The 17,958-nt window shown below is 35.9% G+C and overlaps 1 protein-coding gene across 9 annotated transcripts in view; it reads right to left on the bottom strand.

Moving 5' to 3' along the window:
* Positions 1 to 17,958, bottom strand: part of Cdk19 (cyclin dependent kinase 19) — a 153,404-nt gene that overhangs the window by 30,509 nt on the left and 104,937 nt on the right. For 7 of the 9 annotated variants that reach the window (XM_074076766.1, XM_074076769.1, XM_074076801.1 and 4 more), the window contains 2 exons: positions 7,114 to 7,171; positions 2,206 to 2,337 (listed from right to left, as the gene is read on the bottom strand). In XM_074076766.1, the coding sequence (XP_073932867.1) occupies positions 2,206 to 2,337; positions 7,114 to 7,171 (190 nt within the window). Of the gene's footprint in view, positions 1 to 2,205; positions 2,338 to 7,113; positions 7,172 to 10,602; positions 10,685 to 17,958 lie in introns of those variants that run through there. The other 2 variants (XM_074076811.1, XM_020156237.2) reach the window with 2 other exon arrangements.

Genomic DNA, 17,958 nt, shown 5'->3' with positions numbered 1-17,958 from the left:
GTGTTACACTCATGAGCTATCCCATCCTTAGGCCTAAAAAGGTATTCTGGGTGTCTGCGTTTCAAAGTGACCTCCTGATGAATGAGGACATTATCATATCTTAACTTGTGCTTGCTTTTTATCCATGAACTAATCATGAGACTAATTTAATCTTTTCAAACATGAGAACTGCCTTTGTAGTTCTTTTGGGTGCCACCAGGTTTTTTCATAAGCTTGCTTAACAGGGAAAGGACTATGCTTGCTTGTCTATTTTTTTTTAATTGTTTTATTATTCATATGTGCATACAAGGCTTGGGTCATTTCTCCCCCCTGCCCCCACCCCCTCCCTTACCCCCCCGCCCCGACTCCCTCAATACCCAGCAGAAACTATTTTGCCCTTATCTCTAATTTTGTTGAAGACAGAGTATAAGTAATAATAGGAAGGAACAAGTGTTTTTGATGGTTGACCTTTTCTCTAGTTCCTGGTCCCCTTCTCCTATTGGCCTCAGTTGCTTTTAAGGTATCTGCTTTAGTTTCTCTGCGTTGAGGGCAACAAATGCTAGCTAATTTTTTAGGTGTCTTACCTATCCTCACCCCTCCCTTGTGTGCTCTCGCTTTTATCATGTGCTCAAAGTCCAATCCCCTTGTTGTGTTTGCCCTTGATCTAATATCTGCATATGAGGGAGAACATATGATTTTTGGTCTTTTGGGCCAGGCTAATCTCACTCAGAATGATGTTCTCCAATTCCATCCATTTACCAGCGAATGATAACATTTCGTTCTTCTTCATGGCTGCATAAAATTCCATTGTGTATAGATACCACATTTTCTTGATCCATTCATCAGTGGTGGGGCATCTTGGCTGTTTCCATAACTTGGCTGTTGTGAATAGTGCCACAATAAACGTGGGTGTGCAGGTGCCTCTGGAGTAACCTGTGTCACAGTCTTTTGGGTATATCCCCAAGAGTGGTATTGCTGGATCAAATGGTAGATCAATGTTTAGCTTTTTAAGTAGCCTCCAAATTTTTTTCCAGAGTGGTTGTACTAGTTTACATTCCACCAACAGTGTAAGAGGGTTCCTTTTTCCCTGCATCCTCGCCAACACCTGTTGTTGGTGGTGTTGCTAATGATGGCTATTCTAACAGGGGTGAGGTGGAATCTTAGTGTGGTTTTAATTTGCATTTCCTTTATTGCTAGAGATGGTGAGCATTTTTTCATGTGTTTTTTGGCCATTTGAATTTTTTCTTTTGAGAAAGTTCTGTTTAGTTCACTTGCCCATTTCTTTATTGGTTCATTAGTTTTTTGCTTGTCTATTTTTAATAGCAGTATCCTTTAATGCCTTATTGAAAAGTACTCAACAAAAAGTTAAAGGTAGCCCAAACTGATATTAGCTTAATAATAATACACAGAAAATTTAAAAAATGAAAATCTAAGGAATACACTTTGGAAATGTAGGTGCTTTATAGAACTAGATTCTCATTCATTCATTCTCATATTCTCTTCTCTCTCTCTCTCTCTCCTGGTTTGAGGAAGGCTCTTTATTGCTGACTCTCAATCTACAGCTGCATCCTTCCAGGTCACTGTAGTGACCAGGTAGCAAAATCTCTGGTTCCTCTGTTCTAAGGCAGAATTTTTTTTTTTTAAGGCAAACTTTTAAATCCTGGAGAGTATTAACAAGTTTTCTTACTCAGATTTTTTTTTTTCTTGGTGAGATGGCAAGCTGCTGAGCATAGCTAATCTACTGAGATTCTATTTCCTACCTTAATGGAGAAACTTCCATTCTTATAACTGCAAGAGTAAGAGAGAAAGATGAGTTGTATTATTTTTTTCCTCAGGAAAGGATACAACTTTTTCCCAAACTGGAGTATTCTCTCCAACACTGCACTATCCTGTTCTTCTATTTTTCTTTCTGTGAAGAAAACAACTCTAAATCTCTCTCTAGTTCCGTTGATCAATAGCTAAGTAAGTGTGAAGTAAAACTTGCATGATATTATTTCCAGATGCCTCTATTCTCCCAAAGAAAATGCTTTCTTCTTTAAAAGAACCATACGCTGCTGTATAGTTAAAAATCCAAATCTACCAGAATGTAAAATCTAGAAACAGAAGACAGCAGGACTTTTACAGAGATATAAGGTGTTTTTTTTCCCAAATGGCTTTACTATTGTACTGTTTGGTATTTATGGAAATTTGATGTCAAGACAGTAAAATCATTTTAAACCAACTTACCAATGGCTTTTGTGTAGTGCCTTGCACCAAGCAAAAGTTCTGGTGCCCGATACCAGAATGTCACAACTACTGGGTCCAGATCTGCTAGTGGCTTTAGGGGAGAATTGAATAATCTGGCAAAACCCATGTCAGCTAAAAATAAAATAAAATAAAATTCATTTTGACATGCTGTTAGAATCATGCAAGGTTGAAAACAATAGCCCCTAATCTTATAAGCAATACTTTCCCTCTGAAAAACACCAGAGGTCTATACCACACTCTGGATAGGAATTACTTCATTTAGCTTTAGTATCTCCCCCTAATGTAGGGATTACTATTGTGTCTATAATTACCAACGAAGAAACTGAGGCTTAATGATAGTCTGTCTTGCCCAAATTCAGAGCTATTAAGTTTAGATTCTGGGTCAGAATTAGAATCCAGGTCTGACTTCAGATTCCTGTCTTAGAGAGACAATTAAAATATTCTTAAACATCTAAAAAATCTAAAAATAGCCTTACTTATGATTTCTGTAAACCTATGCATCTAAGAACTGACTACATCTTACATATGTCAATATGTACTAGTGTCAGTTCCTGCAAACTCACAAGAGCTGACTTGTACATATCTCTTCCCAATTCTACATTTGCTGAGAGCAGATTGGTGACTTAGAATTGGCTATGGTTAGAGTATTTACAGCATGTAAAACAGAAAATGTCACAAATTGGGACTTTCCCTCCACCCAGAAAGTCAGTTGTTAAAGAGTAACCAGTGCATCACTCACATGATATTCTATGTTTCTAAAAACATGCACAGAAAAAACAGAGATAATTTGTTATAATTCAGCATTTAACAAAGGTTACACCAAACCTAAATGATTTAAATATTACGAATTTACAAAACTAGTAACAGAATATTTGTAAGTATAATGAGGTCCTAAGGAGCAATTTTCTTGAGATTTCATAAATAAAAAATACCTTATCTAGTTAATTTATAATGTCTTTTATGTACCATATATCACCCCATTTAATCTTCCTAAGAACACTAGTAAGTATTTTTGCTCCCCACTTTTGAGTGAAGGATCTAACAAAGTGATTCACTGACTTGTTCAGGTTCACAGGAATAGTAAGAGATCAGTACTCAAATAAAAATCATGTTGTAATTTGGTACCTACATTCTTAACTGCTGATCTGACATCCAATAAATTATACATATGAAAATCACAAGCCACAAAAGTGATGCCACAAGAATGATAAACTTCTGTAATTTGAAATACATAATATACACAGTATATTTTGAATATGTAAGGGACTTTTATGTACTATAAAATGCATAAATGCACATAAAAGTTTCAAGTGTGGACTATCATTTAATCTAAAACTAATCTGCTATGATATAATATGCATTAAAGTTTTAATTTGCTATGATTTTGTTTCTTTAGAGCTTGAATAATTTACAAGAATTTCTGAGAATGCTTTGGAATATTTAGGTCTTAAAAAAACAAAGCTACCCAAGGAAGGCTATGCGCTGATGCCTACTCTTCTTAAACAAAATTTCCCTGTAGCAAACAAAAATATTCAATCATTTTATCAGTATTTCACCTATTATTCTACAATATTATTCAACATTCAAAGTGCTACTTTGTATATTTAATAGATGCTAATTGCTATTGATGGCAAAGAATACCATCAAGCAGATGGAAATGATTAACAAGATTAAGTCATCAGATGCATATTCTTGTTGATGGCAAAGTATGATGAAAGGCTGTTTCATCCACTGGAAAGCATTTTAAAAAGTAGAAGCAAAAGCTAGTATTTTTCCTCTTATTCTCTATCTCCTTAGTTTTATGTAAACACATTTATTCATTGTCGAAATCAAGGTCAAAAGGAAATAAAAAGTGGTCTTAAAAAACCATTCCTGTCTATTGTATGAACATTAAAGGAGCTTCAAACCACTTTTCAAATAATTACTAATTTAAACAAAAGTTAACTGACCTAAACAATCATTTTAAATAGTTGGTTTTGTAAGATTAGAAATTAGTGGAATTGTTCAAATCAACAAATAGGGATAGCAGAATTCTGGTGTGGGTGCTGATTAGGCATTATCAAATATCAGAAAAGTAGCAACATACAAGATCTACCATCGAACAAACAAACATGACAGAATACTTGGAGTACATAAAAGGAACAAATGGGTAAGTACTGTGAGAATTAAGGGAGTTGCTACTGTTTTCTACTAGCTGCTAAGTCCCTTGCGAGAAGGATCTGTCTCTTTCAACCTTCAAGGGATTATCTGGAACCATGTTTGATAAGCACTTGTGGAAGTGGACTAAATTGAGCTGGATCCTAAAGGACAAAGTTTTTTAAACAATAAAAAGGCAATCAGTATTTTAACTACTGCCTGAGAAGTCTTTAGATTGCTGGGGAGGGAAGGGGATCAGACACAGGAAAGGACACAATGTGTTTTCCTTTCAACTATGGCATCTAAACAGAACTACAGTAAAGCATTCAGCATAGGTATCAACATTAGGGATTTTTTTTTCCCCATTGCTTGGGACTGAACCCATGCCCTCATGCATACTAGGTAAACACTCTACCACTGAGCTATGCCACGGTCCCCATATTAACTGTTTAAAAAATCATTAATGCCAGGGATGAGGATATGGCTCAATGGCAGAGCACTTATTTTGCAGGTATGAGGCACCAGGTCAATCACTAGCACCACAAAAAACAGCGGTAATAAAAACAAAATAAAAATAATGTGCTACTAAGACAAAAATTATAAGCAACTGAATCAACTAGACTGATTGCTCATTAGACCTTTATTATTAATCACTGCTTATTATAACCCTGATTAATCTTGGATAGGATTACAATCTTAAAACTTAACAGTAAGGTAACTAACTGGCCTGACAGAATTTTATGTTGAAGAATTTTCTCCTTACTAGGAGAAAATATTAGATTTGGGTGACTGGGATAAATATAGTGAATGTTATAAATAAAAGGGAATAAAAGAAGAGAATGATGAATTTGGTTTGGAACAATGGAGTATAGGTTGCCTGGAGGACATCCAAACAGAGATAAAGTCTTCAGCTGGAGAAAGAATAGAATCTAAGATCTAGATTTTAAGAGTAATTTTCATAGAATCCAAGACTTTGAGGACACAACTTATCAAAAGTAATTGCAGAGGGAGGCCAAGTCCCAAACCTGTGCTCACACAATAGTTAACAGGAGTAAAAGGCAATAATGAATAAAATGCAGAAGTAACAGCAAAAGTGGTAGGTAGAAAAGCAGAATTATATTATGCTATATAGACAAACTCAAAGCCAAACTGGTCAGAAGAACAAATGGCTTATTGCAGTAAAGGAGAATAGTGACTGATACAAGGCCACTAGATTTGGTAAGATAGAGGTCACAGGTGTCCTTTCAGAGAGCAGTTTTGAGAGCAAGATAGAATTAGAGGACAAATTATAACAAATTGGGTAAGTAGAATAAAAGGGTGAACATCAAGGATGTTCCAAAAGTAATGGAACAAGTGGTGGGGGGAAAGGACAAATGCTAAAAAAACCAAGATGGAGATAAGATTTATTTTAGGATTGGGAAGAGGACAATGAATGTTTAAAGGAAAGAGGAGAAACGAGAAGGGGAAAATGGCAATGTTGTAGTAGGAAAGAAGGTATTTAGAAGCTAGAAAGGGCACTAGAAACTTAGAAAGGGGAGAATCAATCATTCCTTCTCTGGGGCTGTTTCAAAGGCAGAGCTGGTTGACAAAGGTGGAGGTCAGGAGTTTCACACCAGAGAGTCACATTGGTAGCAAAAAAGTCTCAGGACCAGGAATCTAAGTCCTGACTTTGAGAGACTCAGCAAGCAACAACTTCTCTAAATCCAGCCTTCCTATCTGTGATATCTACCTTTAGAAGGTGGTTGTGCAAAAGACATGAGGTAACATATGAAAGCACCTACCATACTGTACAGTAAACCATTTATTTTACTGTCTCTCACAAGGAGGGACTATCCTTTATCTTCCTTTCACCTGTGCCTGGCAAAAAGTAGGTAATCAATAAATGTATGTAAGAAAAAGACAGTGTAAAGTAAAAACAGAAACAAATGAAGAGTGGTAGAAAGGCAAGGGGAGAGGAGAGCAGCTACCAGGCACTTAATTAACATCAACACATTTTTTAATGAAGCTAAGTCCCAGCAAACTCAAAGCAGAGGTTTAAAGAAAAGAAAGCTGGTTTAGAACAGCTACTTCAGGAACTGAGCAAGGAAAGTAGAAACCCAAACAGCAGGAAACGCTCAGTTGAAGTAGGAAAGCATGAATTTGTAACAGGTCAAATTAGCACAATTTGTATCATCTTTACTATAGTATATTCTAATAGCAAAGAAAGGCTGATGAAACAAAATTTATATTCAAATCCCTCCTGCCAGTGCCTTAATCTGAAACAGGCAAGTAAGTGGGACAGGCTCTAAGCATATATGTATTTCTTTGGAAAAGTTGTGTTAGCAGCTGAAACAGGACATGCAGGCCAGGGGTGGGAAAGTAGGTGAGAGTTTCTATGTATTAGGTCAGGGCCAGAAGGATATATTCAAGGGAGAGAATATTTGGTAAAGCTAAGAAAAAAAGTGTGATTTAGGGGATTTGCTTAAGGTGACCTATGCAGAAAAGTGGTGGTGACAGAAACACAGCTTAGGATATTATGGTAGTGAATATTTTTGTGGACTTGCTGGTCAATTCTCAGTGATGCCTCAACTTAGAATTATAGGTACTTATTTTGGGAAAAAACTCACTACCTACATTTTCCAACATCTTTTCTAAAAATATTATGAGGAAGTAGTTTTAAAATTAACTACTTAAATAAGAGTATTAAAAAGGGAAACCATCTTTGCAATTGCTTCAGTTTCTTAATAAGTTATTTCAGGAATAATTACCTACCTATTTTGACTCTCCCCCTCTCAGGACCTTCTCCCATTACTAGGATATTTGCTGGTTTCTAGAAATAAAAATAGAGCACTCAAATTACTGTTTATTCTTTTGACATGCTCTAAAATGAAAAAAACTTCTTATAATATGAAAATATTATTTCTGTATTTTCATCAAAACTAATCTAATCAAATATTAAGCACCCTCTATATAGTTAAAGCATTTGACATGAAATTAGCACTAAATTTTATGTAAACATTCTTGCCATGGAAACGTACCTTATTTTCAAAATTGTATCATACAACTAGTTACCAAATAATTAAAGCTATCATTTCTATTCACCCCATGGAAAAAAACTAGGAATAATTTAAAAACCTGCACAAATTTTATGAACTGCTTTCTTCCCACAACAAAGAGTTTATGTGAAATTTTTACATAAAAATTTCAAGCCACAAACCACAACATAATTGCCTTCACTTAAGTAATCAAGTGGAATATTCCTTACTAAATATTTCTAAACTACCACAGAAAACATGATTAACATTAGCTCAACAGACTCCACTAAAATTTGTATGTCAGCTACAGTACATGAAAAAGTAAGAAACTCCAAATATAATTTCAAGATGTAGGAAAATAAAAGGGAAAGCTAATACAGAGTTACATAAAGAACAGGAGTAGGCTGTAAATGTACCTATCATCTTTTAAGTCATCTTCAACTGTAGACGTTTGGAATTAAAAACTATAGCAATAGGCTTAGAGGCGGGGAGAGGCAAGTTTTTATAAATGCTTTGGAAAGAAAATTCATGTGTTTTTTAACTTACTGGATTCATTTATTAAATCAATGAAAATATTTCAGTGTCTCCTAGGGGAGCAAAGAACCATACTAAGCATTAAACGGTAAAACAAAAACATAGTAAACCAAGCTCCTAACCTCCAGCTACTCACTAAATAGAAGTTTGTATAATGTTAGAAGCTATATATGGGTTATAGAGACACCTGAAGTCTTCAGTTTTCTGAAATACTTTTAAGAACCCTTCTAATTTTCTGATATTTAAAAACACTTCAGTGAAAACAATAAACAGTAAAACAAAACAGTTCAAAGGAGGAAGTGATTACTACATTTTGTTATTAAGAAATGTTCAGCCAGGCACAGTGGTTCATGACTACAATGCTAGCTACTCGGAAGTAGAGCAATCTGATCCTAAAGGCAGTGAGATTATAAGAGAGAGAAAAGTAGAAGAACTGGGCATGAGGTGATAAGAGAACTGAGAGAGAGGTATAGAGCTAAAAAAATTTTAGAGGAAAAAAAATTTTGTGACTGATTGCAGTCAAAAGATTAAGAAAGAAGAGTGATAAAGACTTCACCAAGGGGGGTGGTATAGCTCCTGACTAGTAAGCAGGAGGCTCTGAGTTTAAATCCCAGTACCATCATAAATTTCACCAAGACCTTGAGTTTATGAGACTAGAAGAATGATGGTGCCTTTTATGGAAACAGAAAAACTATGGGAGGTAGTAGTTTTGGATAGAGATGACAGTAAATTTGAGTAACAGCCAGGGGAGAAGGGATAGGAAGATCTGGATTTGAAGGTTATTTGCCACTAGAGTGTGATAATAAAAACATGAGACAGGATTAGCTCACCATAGCAGAATGAGTCAAATAGAATCAGACAAAAAAATGAACCCTCAAAATTCAAGTTTGGCTAGGCACTGGTAACTCATGCTTGTAATCCTAGCTACTCAGGAGGCAGAGATTAGGAGGATCATGGCTTGAAGCCAGCCCAGGCAAATAGTTCATGAAACCCTATCTTGAAAAACACCATCACACAAAAAGGGCTGGTGGAATGGCTCAAGGTGTAGCCCTGAGTTCAAACCCCAGTACCGTCAAAATAGATAAATAAATAAATAAAAATTCAAGTTTGGCAACTATTTATCAAAGATCCACTATTATGAAATGTTTTACTGCAGTCTTTGGGAGAGAAAATGAAGACCTTGACTTCAGTGAGTTTACATCTAATAAGGAAAGACTGACAGATTAGCATTTTTAGAATACAAGCTTATGAAAAGTATCAACACAACAGAAAAACAAAAACAGGAGTGGAGGCACAGCTTGCCTAGCAAGTGTGAGGCCCTGAGTTTAGTCCACAGTACTGCCAAATAATAGTAATAATAATAATAATAATAATAATGAAGAAGAAGAAAGAAAGAGAAAGGAGGAGGAGGAGAAGGGGAGGGGAAGAAGGAGGAGGAGGCGGAGGAGGAGGAGGAGGAGGAGGAGGGGAGGAGGAGGGGAGGAGGAGGGGAGGAGGAGGAGGAGGAGGAGGGGAGGAGGAGGAGGAGGGGAGGAGGAGGAGGAGGAGGGGGGAGGAGGGGGGAAGGAGGAGGAGGAGGAGGAGGAGGGGAGGAGGACGAGGAGGAGGACGAGGAAGAAATGGATAAAAAAAGCATTTCTGGAGGAAGAGGAGGAGGAGGAGGGGAGGAGGAGGAGGCGGGGAGGAGGAGGAGGAGGGGAGGAGGAGGGGGGAGGAGGGGGAAGGAGGAGGAGGAGGAGGAAGAAATGGGTAAAAAAAGCATTTCTGGGAACAAAATGATTCTTTTTAGTGAACATTAGAATAATCTTTAGGAAGATGACTGAATGATTTTAAGTAAAGATGACTAAGATTTTGATAGCATAAACAGAAGAATGACTTTCCAGGCTCCCAGAACCCTACAGGTAAAAACAGGGTCATATAAAAACCCAGAGATGGCACATGAAGAGCTATAAATATTTTGATGTGAATAGCACACAGAATTCTTAGTTCAGAAATAAGACTGGAAAACTGTTAGAAATAAAATGCCACATTAAATAAAAAGGAATCTATTCTACAGGAAAATGAGGTAATCAGGTCTGTCTTTAGGAAGAAAGCTTGGTAGCAATATGAACAATGGATTAGAAAAGATGAATGAACCACAAAGTAGAGTCAAAGAGACCAGCTGGAAGTGATCTATAATAGCCTAGAGAAAACTATGACCTATCTTGTGGTGATAGTAAGAGAGGACCATAAAAGCACTGCAAGGTAAAAGTTCAAGATTTGGTACCTTTTTAAATAACATCCTCTCCAACTTCATTCATTCAGTCAATATTGATGGAGCACATACATACTATGTCAGGCAATGTTTCAATGCTGAAATATAGCAGGAGAAAAAAAACAAGAAAAATTCTTGCCCTTGTGAAATTTACATTCTAGGGGGAAAAGAAAGATGATAAATAATTATATACTGTAACACATATTGATAAGTACTGTGGAAAAAAAAGGATATTGCCATCTGTGGTATAACAGCTGACCGGTTTCTCTAAGAGACCCTTGTCCTTACAGAACAACTGTATGATGCTTAAGAAACATTTCTCAAAGCATCTTGGAAGGGGTCAGGGATATGTATAAAACCTCACCCCTGGTTCCGATAATGTGTTCTTCTTGCTAGAGAGTGAAGGAAAGGCAGAGTGCACTGAGAACAGATGCTTACCATGCAATTTAGCGGGAACACTGAACCTTGGGCTGCCAGTAAGGTGAGGAAGATAAGCCTGCTACTACAATCACCAAGATCCTCAAGGGGGCGGATCCTAGATGCTAACAGTTGAAGCACAGGCAAACTCTTTCTGGAAGAAAAATTTCCCATTGCTGGCCAGAGGAATAAAACAATGAATTTTCCAGCTAAAAGACATTTCCATATTGGATCAAAACCAAACTCCATTTATATGCCACTAATAAGAGACCATCTAAATGTGAGGCTCATAAAAGCTAAAAGGAAAGGAAGTTAAAAAATGCACTAGGCAAACTGCTGAAGGAAAGCTGAGTCAACCACAGAAATGGCACATAAAGTAGCTTTGAACACAAAAACATCATTAGGACCACAGATGGCCATTATATAATAATATAAGGTTTGGGGCTAGGCACACCTATAACCCCAGCCACTCAGGTGGGCAAAAAGTTAGCAAGTCCCGTATATCTCAATAAATAAGCTGGCATGGTGGCACATGACTATGGTACCAGCTACAAGGGAGGCAGTAAGAGAATGACAGGACACTCTCTTTTGGGACCCCTCCCAGCTCTGGGAGCTCTATTTTTTGCCACTTTTCTATCTCAGTAAACTCTCCCACTTCTTAAAAAAGAAGGATACAGAGAGAGAATCACAGTCTGAGGCTGGCTTGGGCAAAAATTCGTGACCTAAACTAAAGCAAAAAAGGACTGAAGGTATGGCTCAAGTGGTAAGAGTATAGACTACCTGCCTAGCAAGTGTGAAGCCCGGAGTTCAAACCCAGTACCACCAGGGATTTGAGTGGAATATACAAGATTCAATTTACCAGGAATTGGCAATAATTCTAAACTTATTATGTGTATTTAATACATATGTGCAATATAACTCCAAGGAGGAAAAATACCAATGATATCACACTTTTCTCAATTATTGATATGACTAACAGACAAAAAAAAATCAGTAAAAATGTAAGCTATTCAAAGAATAGAACAAGCATGAACTAGGGGGCATGTATACAACTTTTTTACTCAGTAATTAAAGAATACACATTTTCTCAGGCATACATGAAACATTTACAAATGTTGACCATGTATCAATAGGGTTCAAAAAATTTCCAGAAAACTGTTACCAAATGGACTGTATTTTTTTTTTACTACAATACAGTTTAAGTTAAAAGTCAGCTGCAAAAGTATAAATATAAAGCTTCACAGATTTGGAATTTTTAAAAATATTTCTAAAGCACTTGTGAAGAGGAGAAACCATAAAGAAATTAAAAATACTTAGTACTTTAAAATATTTAAAGTAGTACCTAATAAAACCTGTGAAATACAGCTAATATAGCACTTAGAGTAGAAATTTATAGTCTTACATATTTGTGTTAGGAAAAAAGAAAGGCTGGAAATAATGAATTATGTGCCCAAGTTAAAAAGTTTAAGAAAAAACAGAAGCAGTTCAACAAAATAAACCTCCTCCCCCAAAAAAGTAGAAGGAAAAAGATAAAACTAAAAGAGGAGATTTGGGAAGTCGCTGGGACACCTGGAGCAAGAACAGAGGAGGTATAGGTAAACTGGGTTTCAACAAACAAAAAAGGAACATAATTATAGATCCAGTGGAGGACAGAAAGAGAAAATAATCCTACGAAAAACACTGTATCTATTAATTTGAAAGTGCATACAAAGTAGACAAAGTCAAGAAAACGTTATCTACAAATTGATTTAAAAACAATGCAGAAAGCGTGAAAAAAAATAGGAAGTGCTACAAAAGTTGAAACTGAAGTTAAAAACCTTCCCATTGAGAAAACATCACCCCAGATAATCTTAGAGTCAAATTCTCCAAATTTTCCACAAATACATTGTTTCGGTATTTAGAGGACAGGCATGGTGGCTCACACCTATAATCCCAGCTACTCCAAAAGGAGGTGGGGATTGTAAGGATCGTGGTGCAAGGCCAGCCAGGGCAAAAACTTATTAAGACATTCATCTCAAACAATAAGCCAGTCAAGTTTGCTCACACCTGTGAGCCCAGGTGTGCAGGAGGCATAGCTAGGACAGAGACCCTATCCAAAAAAACAACTAAAGTAGAAAAAGAGCTGGAGTTCCTGCCTAGCAAGTGTGAGGCCCTCAGTTGAAACCTCAGTACCGTTAAAAAAAAAAAAAAATTTTTTTTTTTTTCAGAGAGTAGAAGAGAGAATGCTCCAAACATATGTTAGGCCAGTTTAATCTTGATAACAAAACTAGATAGAGCATGAAAAAGGAAAAGTCCAAGCCAACCTGGATGTTAAAATATTAAACAAAATATTAGTAAACCAAATCCAAGATGGCCTAACATGAGAAAATTTGTGCAAGTCCATCACCATATTAACAGACCAAAAAAAGATAATAATATCATCATTTTGATAATCAGCTGCTGAAAACTCAGCTGGTTTGTTTTTTTTTTTTTTTTTTTTTTTTTTTTTGGTTTTTCACAACAGGTTCTCAATATGCAGCCAGGCTGTTTCAGCCTCCTGAGTGCTAGGATTATAGGCATGTGATACCCGGCTGCAGTTGACAAAATTTAATATTTAACATTTATTCATGATAAAAATTCTCAGCAAGTCAGACTAGAAAAAAACTTCCTTGGTTTGATAAAGGTTATATACCAAAACTAAGAAGGAAATACTTTTGAAAGCATTCCCTTTAAAATCAGCAATAATACAAAGATGCCCACTATCACTACTTCTAAAGTCAACATGAACTGCAATCCCAGGCCTACAGAACAATAATTTTGTCATTTACAGATGATATACTTATCTCATTAGACAACCCAAGTATTTATAGATAAATTAGTAGCAGTACTAAGAGAGGTCAGCAAGATGTCTGGCTAATTGAGTAACATGAAAAGGTCAACATACTTCCATATAGCACTTTAAAAAGAGCAATGAAAAAGAATTTTTCAACGCTAACTCTTCTAGGTCTGGTGGGGTGGCTCAAGTGGTAGAGTGCCTGCCTAACAAAATATAAAATACCTAGGAATAAATATTTTAAAGGCAAAGGCAGGAAGACAGTTTGAAACAAACTTGGGCTACAATGTGAGACACTATCTCAAAACAAAACAAGAAAGAAAATTTTAAATTGAGGCACAATCTGGCAGAAGTACTTGCAACACATTAAAAAAAACAAAGATTTAGTACCCAGATTAAAGAATTCCTACAAGCCAAATGAAAAACAACCAAATCGAAAAATGGGCAAAATGTCCAGTTAACTAAAAGAGAAATATATTTAACCAATAATCATATGAAAAGATGTTCAACCAAAGCAATAACAAGGGAAATGCAAAATAAGATCACAGTGAGCTAACATTTACCCTACTAGATTAGTTAAAAAGTGAATAAATGCATATCTTTTGATTCTGTAATTCTATTTTTAGATATACCAGAGAATGTTCATAACTGCACCGTTTCCAATTTAAAAACTGTGGCAGAGTCACACAATGAATTTTAAAACAGCAGTGAAAAACCACTGAACTCCAAGTAAATGTAAAAGCATGTTCAATTTTTGGAAGTATTATGTTGAGTGAAAAGAAATCAAGTTTTAGAAGACCATGCAACAGAATGCCATATTCATAAAGCCTAAAACCAAGCAGAGCTAAATATACTAGTTAAGAATACATACAAATGAGAGAAGCCTATTTTTAAGTAGAAGATAATAACTGATTCAAAATCCAAGGTATTTGTTTCCTCTTGGGAGAAGGCAAGCGAATGGGTTAGGGGAAAAATATAATAAATATTGGTAAGACCATCAGTTATTAAGTGACAAGTTATTGACAATTCACAGTAACTTATGCTTTGTAACAGACATAAATATTCCAAATTTTCTTTCATGAACACTCACAGAAAGACACACACACACACACAGAAAATATGGCTTGAGTCAATGTAAAATAAGAATGAGTAGCAGGAAAAGCAGTAGAGAGGTAAGGCCAAGGTTGGGAGATGCTGTCAATCATAAAGTCACACAGGAACTTGGAAGAACTTTAGGTTTTACATGATGAGAATTAGCATCATTTTATTATGTTATTCGTTTCTTTTAAACAGTTGTAAAATATAAATAGGTGGGTAGGGTAGGTGGATGGAGTGAGGAGAAGGAAGAGAGAAAGAGAAAGAGAAAGAGAAAGAGAAAAAGAAAGAGAAAGAAAGAAAGAGAGGGAGAGCAGGAGAGGGAGATAAGGAGAGAGATTCTGGCAAGATATGGAGACACTATCATTTTCTACTATGTTAAGTATTTCTATAATGTTTGATTTTGAACATTTCAGTATTATATTTACTATGTGAAAAGTATTTTAAAACATAGTAAAATAAATAATGCTGAAGGGAATAAAGGAAAGTTAAGACAGGAAAAAATTTGAAGAAAACCTATGAAAGAACATCAAAGTTAAGAAAACTGGACGTGGTAGTATGTGTCTGTAATCCCAGTACTCCAGAGGCAGAAACAGGAGGATAGAGAGTTTGAGGCCAAGCCTGGGCTACACAGTGAGACCCTGTATTTAAAAAAAAAAAAAAAAGAGGGGAGGGGAAAAGAAGTGGTTATTAGGTGCAACAAATGAAAGCTCAGAAGCTGCAACCAAAATGGACAATTAGAAGGCCAATGGTGACTCAGTAAAAATAATTTCTGTGCATTTACAGAAGCCAGACCTAGTAAATACAGCCCAAATAAGCAGAAAGAAGGCAAAGGCAGGTTGACAGCATAATTTTTAAAGGCCTTAGTGAAAATGCAATCTCTGGAGAACATAATTTTTTTTTAACTCTGAGATTACCAAATAAACCATCATGCATACCATTTGCTATAGCATTTGTAATTCCTAAGTTTTGAGTTTTTTAAATACTTTCAAAATAAAGATAGTAAGATATTAACAATAAAATATGACATATGGGAGCAAAACTGCTTCATATAAGAAATAAACATAGATTATGAACTGCTGAATGCAAGAAGTACAGGAAGCTAACCTTGTTAGAAGTTTTTACAGTCAATCTATGTTGAAATACAGAATATGGGCACTAGAATGAGAAGCTTGGGGGATGGGGGGAGGTGGAACAAACAATGTATACGCATGTAAGTAAATGTAAAAATGATAAAATAAAAGGAAAGGAAAAAAATACAAAGAGAGAGAAGGGGGATCTAGCTAGCATTGCAGGTGGTGAAGAATATCTTTTAGATAACACTCTTGAAGCCTATGGAAGCTGTAGGTGAGCAGTCTTCATGAAGAGTCTAAGAGAAGTGCACAGGCAGTGGCATGGAAGCCTTTGGGCCATATCAACAGCAAAGGGTTTCTGTAGCCAAGTTAAGACCTAGAACTGCACAAGGAAGCTGCTTTTATTTATTTATTTATTAATTTTGTGGTACTGGGGTTTGAATTCAGGGCCTCACACTTGCTAGGTAAGCACTTTACCACTTCAGCAACAACCCAAGTTTGTTTTTAGGTAGGGTTTTGCACTTTTGCTCAGTCAGTCTTAAATTGTGATCCTCCTACCTCTGTCTCCCAAATAGCTGGGATTACAGCTCTACCCTGCCACACCTGGCTTGTTTATTGAAAGAGGGTCTAGATAACTTTTTGTTCCAACTTGCCTTAACCACCACCCTTTTATCTGCCTCCTGATTAGCTGGGATTATAGTCAATGGAGTTGCTTGTGTAAATCTGATCCCTTATCTGGGATTATCCATCCCCTTAAGAAGAAGTAAATAAATCATGAGGTCCTAAGATACTTATGTTTCAAAACGACAATGATAACAACAAAGTACACTCTGTGGTCACTATTAAAATATGTTTAGGTTTTCAGTGCATTTTCATAGCAATCATCTCATTTTTCTTAATGGACATAATCAAGGGTCTACAGGGAGACAGGGCAAGTCTTAAAGCAACTCTTATCACATCCTCAAAATTCTATATTGAATTGTATTTGTACATGATATGCTTAATTTTCAAAAGACTGACTTTAGGATAATTAATTTTAGTGAAAATATATGCTTTAAAAAAAAAGGAAACTGCAATTCACACACACACACTCATACCCACGCACAACCCTGAAAGGATGGAGAAAGGATACCAAAATTGTTCTGACCTAGTTACATCTGAATTAACACAGACTATGCTTTACTAAAACTCCTCTTCTTACTGTGAACACAAAATGCCAGCTGTGAAAGAAAGTGATACTGCTGGGTTTGCACACTTCAGTTACCATAGAAACAGTAGAAATAGCAGGAGTTGGATGCTTCACATTTAAGTTATCAGCAATAAAATAAGATGGACCAATCAATGCTACCAAGTTCATTTTAGTTAAATTATATTTTAAGGGCAAAATTACATATTGAAAGGCAAAAGTCAAGGAAATAATGTGATAAATAATACTATTACTCAGAAGCTATTCCTGAAATATTTTTGCAGAATTTAGTTAATTCTTGAATTTATATTCATGACGCTTTTACTCCAGACTTGCTTTTTCCTTTTATAGGATCAATTTTTTCATGGGTTAAATTTATTTCAGTTAACTGGCACATAAATATAACAGCCTCAAAGATACACAATCATTCTACTACATTTGCATCGCACTCCCCACACTAGCACATTTGGAACAAAAATAAGAAACTCACATATGACTTTTATCAACACCAGTCGAAAAAGACAGAAAAACACAAACACAACCATCTACAATCCTGACTTACAGGAACAAAAGTAGTCAGAATATCAATTGGACTAGTTTCTGAAACAATGAATGGTACAGACCTGATATTAGTGGCTACAACTACACTTTTAAATATAGTGATGGCACAATGCCCCTTGTACTTGATACAGAAGTACATTCCCAGGAGAAAACCTTTAGTTCATGTTCCTTTCCATACACTACTTACTCTTCATTGTTCACCCTGAACAAGTAAGATTTTGTATTATAGCAAACAGACCAAACCACTACCTAACAGTAAGAACTATGCTTTCATTTGCTGATAGCATTAGTCTATCATAGCCATTTACCCCTAAAAACACCTCATTAATTGGACAGTAGAAAACTATAAAATACAGAGAACCTGATCATTGTGTTGTAGTTTCCTGGAGAGCAGATAGTTCTGTCTGATGAAATCTTGCCACAAACTAAACATTTAATAAACATTCATTAAATGAGAGAACAAATAAATGAATGAACTAAATTGTTAACAGTTAGCACTCATAGTCCATCCAGCTATGGTGTACCCTTTGACAGGACACTTACCCACTTTAAAAGAAGTGTCAGGGAACAAATGGACACCCCAAAATGTGTCAAACATTCCTGGTTTGTTTTTTGGGCTTTTTTTCTTTTTTTGAAATTCTGATTTTAGT

The sequence above is a fragment of the Castor canadensis genome, chromosome 1 (genome assembly GCF_047511655.1).
Source record: "Castor canadensis chromosome 1, mCasCan1.hap1v2, whole genome shotgun sequence".
NCBI lineage: Eukaryota > Metazoa > Chordata > Mammalia > Rodentia > Castoridae > Castor > Castor canadensis.
The sequence above is the reverse complement of the archived record's forward strand: the minus strand, read 5'-3'. Positions and strand labels throughout refer to the sequence as shown.